Here is a 10,000-nt window from a genome sequence, read left to right as displayed (position 1 = left end):
ATTTTAAAAAATTATGAATCAAGCTTTTTTTTTAAATTGTCATCGATTTTTGAAAATTAGGTATAAAATAAATTATATTTAAAAAATAAATACATTTTTATTTGATTTTATTCTATTTTTTACATTATTAATCGATTGTTAAATTTCGAAAATGGACTTTCAGAAAAATTCATTGATTAGTTTTTTTTTAAATTGGTGAAAATTATCAAACAATTTTTCTAAAAAAAAAATCATCAATTGAAGAAAATTATCAATTTAAAAAAAATGTCTCACCGAAAATTAGGAGTCGATTTATAAAAATATATTCTTGTTAAAAAAAATAAAAAATTCCGATTTAAATCGATTTTGGAAAATTATGAATCGATTTTTTAAAAAATCATCGATTTAAGAAAAAATGTAATACATTTTTTAAAAATGTTTCACCGATTTTTGAAAATTAGGTATAAAATAAATTATATTTAAAAAAAAAAATTTCAGAAAAATTAATCGATTAAAAAAAAAAATTTTTTGTGAACAATCTCAATACATTTTTTAAAAAAAATCATCGATTGAAGAAAATTAACAGTAAATAAAAAAAAAAAATGGTTCACCGAAAATTAGGAGTCGATTTATAAAAATATATCTTTGTTAAAAAAAAAGAAATTCCGATTTTTAAAAAATCATCGATTTAAGAATTTTTTAAATCAATTTTCTAAAAATGTTTCACCGATTTTTGAAAATTAGAAATCGATTTATAAAAATATATTTGTGTTTAAAAAAAAATTCCGATTTATATCGATTTTTGAAAAATATGAATCGATTTAGAATCGGGTTAAACGGAAATTGGGATTTGGATGTGAATCGATTTTTTTTTGTGCACCCATAGTCAATGTGGTAGGTTTTAAATAGTGCTAACATCCGTGGCTAAGTGCTAACATGACCCTCACGATTCGATTTGATTCCGTTTCTATTCAAACATTTTCTCGCCATGTATTATTTGGTATAAATATAAAAAAACACAAAGATGGCCTAAAAACATATTTTCTTAAAAAATAAAAAAAAGGTAACAACAGTTTCTTGAAAACTATGAATCGATTTAGAATCAGAATAAATAAGAGCAGCAGAAATACAGTATCGTATGTTTCGGGTTATAAGTCGCTCCAGAGTATAAATCGCACCGGCCAAAATGCATAATAAAGAAGGAAAATAATATATATAAGTCGCACTGGAGTATAAGTCGCATTTTTTTGGGAAATTTATTTGATAAAATCCAACACCAAGAATAGACATTTGAAAGGAAATTTTAAATAAATAAAGAATAGTGAACAGGCTGAATAAGTGTACGTTATATGAGGCATAAATAGCCAACTGAGAACGTGCCTGGTATGTTAACGCCTAGTCTCTTATGTGATTGAGATAAATAATATTATTTGATATTTTACGGTAATGTGTTAATAATTTCACACATAAATCGCTCCAAACTATGAAAAAAACTGCGACTTATAATCGGAAAAATACGGTACATATATTATGTCATTAAAATGATCTGTGCGCTGTAGAACTTAATGGAAGCTATGTGGTGGCCATCTTGGTGGGGGCAACTGCCATTTAAAGCAATGCATTATGTTGTACATTAAAAATAAATCAAAGGGAACACATTGGTTATAATTGGGTAATTGATTCCGAATACCTTTTTTTTTTAATCTATTCTTGACCAATGACAATCAGCTAGTTATAATGCTTTTACAACAGGCAGCTGAGTACGCTGCTTTAGGGTCCTTCCACAGCTAATTGGGGCCTTCACGCATTAGCAGGGCAGGTCATTACGGTGGCCATCTTGGGTGGGGGGCAACATTTCTATTAAAGGCAATAATCCAAGATATAAGCAAGACGGAGTGCCTCTTGTGCAGCATTCCATTTACCTTGGAAGTTATAAGTCAAGTTGGAAATGACGTCACCGCCCAGCTCTGAGCGTTCCAGTTACCAGGTCGGAAATGAAGATGGCCACATCCACAAAAGCTATTTTTGCGCTTGCCTTGTCTGAATATAAACAACTTGTGGGGAAATATGCACCCTGACTTCAAACACGGTGGATGAAGAGGAAACCCAGACGTACTGTATATACCACGTGACATGAATGTAGTTTACACTATGGTCACGTTACCGTATATAAAGTATTCATCGTATGTGGGCCATGTAGTGCGACAATAACTAATCAGAAGCCTAACTAATCATGCCGCCCTAAACATCAGAGTTACAACTTGGTACCTGACACAAGGTGGCTGTAAACATGCTAATGTTAGCATGTTAACTTATTCAGCCAATTTTGCCGCCGTACACCCCAGAGTTACAACTTGGTACTTCACATATGCTGGCTGTAAACATGCTAATGTTAGCATGTTAGTATTTAGCATGTTACTCAGTGGCCTAGTGGTTAGAGTGTCCGCCCTGACATCGGTAGGTCGTGAGTAGAGATGGCCGATAAATGCTTTAAAATGTAATATCGGAAATTATCGGTATCGTTTTTTTATTATCGGTATCGGTTTATTTTTATTTTTATTTTATTTATTTTTTATTAAATCAACATAAAAAACACAAGAAACACTTACAATTAGTGCACCAACCCAAAAAAAAACCCTCCCCCATTTACACTTATTTACACAAAAGGGTTGTTTCTTTCTGTTATTAATATTGTGGTTCCTACATTATATATCAATATATATCAATACAGTCTGCAAGGGATACAGTCCGTAAGCACACATGATTGTGCGTGCTGCTGCTCCACTAATAGTACTAACCTTTAACAGTTAATTTTACTCATTTTCATTCATTACTAGTTTCTATGTAACTGTTTTTATATTGTTTTACTTTCTTTTTTATTCAAGAAAATGTTTTTAATTTATTTATCTTATTTTATAAAAAAAAAAAAAAAAGGACCTTATCTTCACCATACCTGGTTGTCCAAATTAGGCATAATAATGTGTTGATTCCATGACTGTATATATCGTTATCGGTTGATATCGGTATCGGTAATTAAGAGTTGGACATTATCGGAATATCGGATATCGGCAAAACTTAAAAAAAAAACAAAAATAAAAAAAACCTGATACCGATAATAAAAAAAACGTGTGAATGAGTGTAAATGGGGGAGGGAGGTTTTTTGGGTTGGTGCACTAATTGTAAGTGTATCTTGTTTTTTATGTTGATTTAAATAAAAATAAAAACAAACAAAAACCGATACAGATAATTTAAAAAAACGATACCGATAATGTCCGATATTACATTTTTAAGCATTTATCGACCGATAATATCAGCAGGCCGATACAGTGTTTCACATAAACTGCCAAGATACCTGTGGCGGTGGGGGCGTGGCTATGGGCGTGGTCACCATGACATCATCGAGTAATTTGCATAATTTACTACAATGATATGATTTTCTCTAAAAAGGCTCAAAAAATGTATACTTACTAATTAATAATAACAGTTTTGTTTTAAACGTCCATCCATCCATTTTACAATATAATTACAACACTTTATGTACATATTTATATACAGATTTGAACAATAAGTTATTCACTGAAATATATTTATTAATTGTGGTTCTTACAAAAAATATATCTTATAAAATATAAAAGCTAATATGTCTCTTAAAGCTCTGCCCCTTTAATTAGTGCATACTAAATAATTTCACTTTAGCCTACTACTACAACCATATTATTTACCAGTAACATAAAGTGAAACAGAGGCAGAGCAGAGGTGTCCTGCCACAGTCAATAACAAATAAACAGAAAACACTAGTGGTCAAATAGAAATAAGGCAACAAGAGAAATATCCTACACTTCTCTTTTGTAAAGTAAATCTGAACAGCCTATATGGGCATCTACATCAACTATATGATTTACCTGAGAAGCTGGACAGGACAACAACAACAACAACAACAACAACAACAAAAAAACATTTTTAAATTTTTTTAAATTTGTGGCGGACATAAAACAACAACAAAAAAAAAAAAAAAACATTTTTTAATTTTTTTAAATTTGTGGCGGACGTAAAACAACAACCAAAAAAAAACAAAAAACATTTTTTAATTTTTTAAAATTTGTGGCGGACGTAATTCTTTTGTGGCGGGCCGCCACAAATAAATGAATGTGTGGGAAACACTGCGATATTATCGGATATCTCTAATTCTTTAAATTGCCTTTCAAATGTCTATTCTTGGCGTTGGGTTTTATCAAATAAATTTCCCCAAAAAATGCGACTTATACTCCAGTGCGACTTATATATGTTTTTTTTCCTTCTTTATTATGCATTTTCGGCCGGTGCGACTTATACTCCGGAGCGACTTATAGTCCGAAAAATACGGTACTTGACACATGCTAACTGTAAGCGTGCGAGTACATGGCGGAGGTAAAAGAACGTGCGTTGATTATGTGACGGCGTCCTCGCACAGGCAAGTACATGCTGAAGAAGTCTCGGCGTACGGACGTGGAAGACCTGACCCCCAATCCCAGGAAGCTTCTTCAGATCGGCACGGAGCTGCGAAAACTCAACAAGGTGATCGGCGACCTGACGCCCGTCAGCGAGCTGCCCTTCACCGCGCGGCCCTGGTCCCGCAAGGAGAAGAACAAGCTGGCGTCCAGGTAATTGTGCACACACACACACATACACCCACACACACACACACATGACACAAGTGTGTGTGCAGGGCTTGTCGTCTGAAGAAGAAGGCTCAGTACGAAGCCAACAAGGTCAAACTGTGGGGACTCAGCACCGAGTACGGTGAGTTGGCTCGTGTCGCCGTGGTAACCGCGACCACTTCCTGACTCACTTCCTGCCGCCGCCCCTCAGATCGCCTGCTGTTCGTCATCAACGCCATCAAGGAGGAGATCGTCGCCCGCGCGGAGGACTCGTCTCCTCGGCCCAGCAACATGAGCGACACGCTGGAGCGACTCATCCAGGAGACCCTCGGTGAGGCGCAGCATGCTAACATGCTAATTTTAGCGCGTGCTAGCTTTTTTTTAGCCAATTTTGCTGCTGTAAACATCAGAGTTATAACTTGATACCTGACACAAGGTGGCTGTAGACATGCTAATGTTAGCATGTTAAAATTTAGCATGCTAACTTATTCAGCAAATTTTACTGCCGTACACCTCAGAGTCACAACTTGGTACCTGACAGATGCTAACTGTAAACATGCTAATGGTAGCATGCTAACTTTTTAAGCCAATTTTTCTGCCATACGCCTCACTCACATTTGGTACCTGACAGATGCTAACTGTAAACATGCTAATGTTAGCATGCTGACTTTTTTTTTTGTGCCAATTTTGCTGCCGTACACCTCAAAGTCACAACCTGCTACCTGACAGGTGCTAACTGTAAACATTAGGGGTGTGGGAAGAAATCGATTCAAATTCGAATCGCCATTCTTACGTTGTGCGATTCAGAATCGATTCTCATTTTTAAAAAATCGATTTTTTGAAATTATTTTTTAGATTTTTATTTTATTAAATTTTTTTAAAAATTAATCAACCAACAAAACAATACACAGCAATAAATAAATGATAAATGGGTTATACTTGTATAGCGCTTTTCTACCTTCAAGGTACTCAAAGCGCTTTGACACTATTTCCACATTCACCCATTCACACACACATTCACACACTGATGGCGGGAGCTGCCATGCAAGGCGCTAACCAGCAGCCATCAGGAGCAAGGGTGAAGTGTCTTGCCCAAGGACACAACGGACGTGACTAGGATGGTAGAAGGTGGGGATTGAACCCCAGTAACCAGCAACCCTCCGATTGCTGGCACGGCCACTCTACCAACTTCACCACGCCGTCCCTTATTACCTCCGATTGCTGGCACGGCCACTCTACCAACTTCGCCACGCCGTCCCTTATTACAGTACGTCCCTATATACAGTACATATTTATTTTTAATTTTTAAAATTAATTTTGGCCAAAGGGGGCACATTTCAATTTCTTACACACACTTGTTATTTCATATGTTAGCCAGACACACATTCTTGTACGTCTTACCTTCTTGAGACCTGAGAAAAATGCATCCCTCTTTAGGACCAGCCTTTCTAAATATATAAAGAAGTGTATGTACAACATTAATAATATATACATACTATGCAAATATAAAAAAGGTAAGTTTTTTGTAAAAACATTTTTTGTTTGTTTTTAATTGTTTTTTAATCTTCATTATTTACTTCAAGTTATTACAGTATGTCTCTATATATATATTTATTTATTTAAAAAAAAAAAAAAAAAAAAAAAAAAAATTTGGCCAAAGGGGGCGCATTTCAATTTCTTACACACACTTATTTCATATGTTGACCAGACACACACACACACACACACACACACACACACACACACACACACACACATTCTTGTATTTCTTACCTTCTTGAGACACCATAACAATGCAATCCAATTCCAAAACCAAACCCGACCCAGCAACACTCAGAACTGCAATAAACAGAGCAATTGAGAGGAGACACAAACACGACACAGAACAAACCAAAAGTAGTGAAACAAAAATGAATATTATCAACAACAGTATCAATATTAGTTACAATTTCAACATAGCAGTGATTAAAAATCCCTCAGTGACATTATCATTAGACATTTATAAAAAAAAAAAAAAAGAACAATAGTGTCACAGTGGCTTACACTTGCATCGCATCTCATAAGCTTGACAACACACTGTGTCCAATATTTTCACAAAGATAAAATAAGTCATATTTTTGGTTCATTTAATAGTTAAAGGCCTACTGAAATGAATTTTTTTTAGTTAAACGGGGATAGCAGATCCATTCTATGTGTCATACTTGATCATTTTGCGATATTGCCATATTTTTGCTGAAAGGATTTAGTAGAGAACAACGTCGATAAAGTTCGCAACTTTTGGTCTCTGATAAAAAAAAAACCTTGCCCCTACCGGAAGTAGCGTGATGTTGTCAGTTGTTCACTCCCTCATATTTTCCTATTGTTTTCAACGCAGCTAGAGCTATTCGGACCATTACCCCATTAATTTGAGCGAGGATGAAAGATTCGTGGATGAGGAACGTTAGAGTGAAGGACTAGAATGCAGTGAAATACATATTTTTTTTCGCTCTGACCGTAACTTAGGTACAAGCTGGCTCATTGGATTCCACACTCCCTCCTTTTTCTATTGTGGATCACGGATTTGTATTTTAAACCACCTCGGATACTATATCCTCTTGAAAATGAGAGTCGAGAACGCGAAATGGACATTACAGTGCCTTTTATCTCCACGACAATACATCGACGAAGCTCTTTAGCATCTTTAGCATGAGCTAACGTGACAGCATCCGTCTCAAATGCAGATAGAAACAAAATAAATAAATCCCTGACTGGAAGGATAGACAGAAGATCGACAATACTGTTAAACCATGGACATGTAACTACACGGTTAATAGATGTCAGCCTGGCAAAGCTTAACAATGCTGTTGCTAACGACGCTAAGGCTAACTTAGCAACCGGAGCTCACAGAGCTATGATAAAAACATTAGCGCTCCACCAAGCCAGCCAGCCCTCATCTGCTTTGCTCAGCAACACCCGTGCTCACGTGCGTTCCAGCGATTGACGGCGCGACGAAGGACTTCACCAGATCATCCGTGCGGTGGGTCTGCTAGCATCGGCTAGGCGTCTGCTAGCATCGGCTAGGCGTCTGCTAGCATCGGCTAGGCGTCTGCTATCCGAGTAAGTGGTCCTTGTGTTGCTACAGCCACCTACAACGTTCTTCTTTGCAGCCTCCATTGTTCATTAAACAAATTGCAAAAGATTCACCAACGCAGATGTCCAGAATACTGTGGAATTATGAAATGAAAACAGAGCTTTTTTGTATTGTATTCAATGGAGAAGGCATACCTCTATTCCTCGGGCTACGTCACGCGCATACGTCATCCTTCGAAGGCTTTTTCAACCGGAAGTGTGGCGGGAAATTTAAAATGTCACTTTATAAGTTAACCCGGCCGTATTGGCATGTGTTGCAATGTTAAGATTTCATCATTGATATATAAACTATCAGACTGCGTGATCGCTAGTAGTGGCTTTCAGTAGGCCTTTAAAACAAATTTACATTATTGCAATCAGTTGATAAAACATTGTCCTTCACAATTATAAAAGTTTTTTACAAAAATCTACTACTCTGCTTGCATGTCAGCAGACTGGGGTAGATCCTGCTGAAATCCTATGTATTGAATGAATAGAGAATCCTTTTGTATCGGGAAAATATCGTTTTTGAATTGAGAATCGCGTTGAATGGAAAAAAAAATCGATTTTGAATCGAATCGTGACCCCAAGAATCGATATTGAATCGAATCGTGGGACACCCAAAGATTCGCAGCTAGGGATGATACTCGAAACCGGTTTTCCCGGTTGTTTGATAAGAAAAGAACCGAGTCCTCGGACTCGAATCCCGTTTTGAGAACCGGTACCCGTTATCGGGACCACTATAGTAAAGGAAAAGAGTTGATTCTTTATTCGAATCCCGTCCCGACCAGAAATGCTCCGTGGGACATCACAAGAATTGACGTCACGTAGCTCAGTCATTAGGCGCAGATAGCGAAAGCAGGAAAACAATGGACGGGAAAAAGCGCTCCAAGGTGTAATAAAGTTCAAAACAAAAGCTATAATCCATCAAATAACTTTACTGAGAGATTTGAGCAGGGTAAAACACATGACCAACACTTTTACTACCAACCGGAAACATAGCAACGCACCTCCTTTACGGCAGCTGTCGCAACGTTCTTAAAACAACCGCAGCACATACATATATATACAACATATCTCCCTTTTTTAACTTTTGTTTTTCTTTCCTTGTAAACGTTACAAAATCACACTGTAGATGTGTTGTCTGTCTAATTATAAATAATGCAGACGAGGCGTGTTGGCTGACTTCTTGACGTTTACTTTCACAGCGTGGCAACATGCAACACTTTTCGGGGTCGTAACTCCCGTTGCATGCTGGGTAGTGTAGTTGTTATATTCTCTCGCTCATAACATTTTTCCCCCTATAAAGAAATAATGTAAACTCAATAAAGTGTATTTCTTTTTTTAGCTTTAACTTTTCATTTTTTTAGCATTGTAACCACATTTGCAAACAACTTTTCTCTTCATAGAATGTTCTTTCAATAAAGAAATAAAGTGCAAAAATGTCAAAGCATCATAACAAACAGTTATGTTCCAATAGCAGCAGAAGTGCACTTTTTGGAGAGCTGTATTATTTTCAGTTTTGTGCCCAAGGGACTGATTTTATTTAACACTATATTATTATTTATACACCTATAGTGATCACAGAGACAGCTTGTTTTTGTGTTACTGTATATATTTGTTTCTCTGAAAAATCCCACTTAATATACTTTGGGTAACAACAGTCAATATTTATTTATTTTATTTAATTTTTTTAGGTGGGTAACAGTCAATATTTATTTATTTATTATATTTTATTTTTTTTATTATATAATAAAAGTGAGCTTTTGTTAAACCAAATATTGTGTGTTTTTTTCCATATACAACAACCTATCTGGACTCCATAAGAGAATCGATAAGGAATCGGTTCGATAAGAGGATTCCATAATAGGCTCCAACTCGATAATTCCTTATCAAACATCATCCCTAATCGTGACCCCAAGAATCGATATTGAATCGAATCGTGGGACACCCAAAGATTCGCAGCCCTAGTAAAGATGCTAATTTGTAATGCAAATGTATTAGCTCATGTTGCTGCTGTTCAACTCCGAGTCGCATAAGGACTCGTCTCCTCGGCCCAGCAACATGAGCGACTCATCCAGGAGACCCTCGGTGAGGCGGAGCCTCTCGCTGCTCATTTGCATATACGGCTGTAGCCCCCGTAGTGAAGCACAATTAACTTCTTGTAATCCATCACAGTGTGTGCTACAATAACATTAGTAGCGTGTGTGTGTGTATCTGGAGGAGGGGGGGGGGGCGATGTGGGGACCGCCTAACGCCCCGCCTCCCTCCCGTTA

At 36.6% G+C, this 10,000-nt stretch overlaps 1 protein-coding gene across 2 annotated transcripts in view; it reads left to right on the top strand.

Annotated features, from left to right (window-relative positions):
* The window catches only part of LOC133651190 (CREB3 regulatory factor-like), a 36,982-nt gene that overhangs the window by 25,991 nt on the left and 991 nt on the right, over nt 1-10,000 (top strand). For both annotated transcript variants that reach the window (XM_062049196.1, XM_062049197.1), the window contains 3 exons: nt 4,430-4,619; nt 4,685-4,758; nt 4,828-4,947. In XM_062049196.1, the coding sequence (XP_061905180.1) occupies nt 4,430-4,619; nt 4,685-4,758; nt 4,828-4,947 (384 nt within the window). The remainder of the gene's footprint in view (nt 1-4,429; nt 4,620-4,684; nt 4,759-4,827; nt 4,948-10,000) is intronic.

The sequence above is a fragment of the Entelurus aequoreus genome, linkage group LG05, assembly GCF_033978785.1.
Source record: "Entelurus aequoreus isolate RoL-2023_Sb linkage group LG05, RoL_Eaeq_v1.1, whole genome shotgun sequence".
Lineage (NCBI taxonomy): Eukaryota > Metazoa > Chordata > Actinopteri > Syngnathiformes > Syngnathidae > Entelurus > Entelurus aequoreus.
Note: the sequence above shows the minus strand (reverse complement) of the source record. Positions and strands in the feature narration are given on the sequence as shown.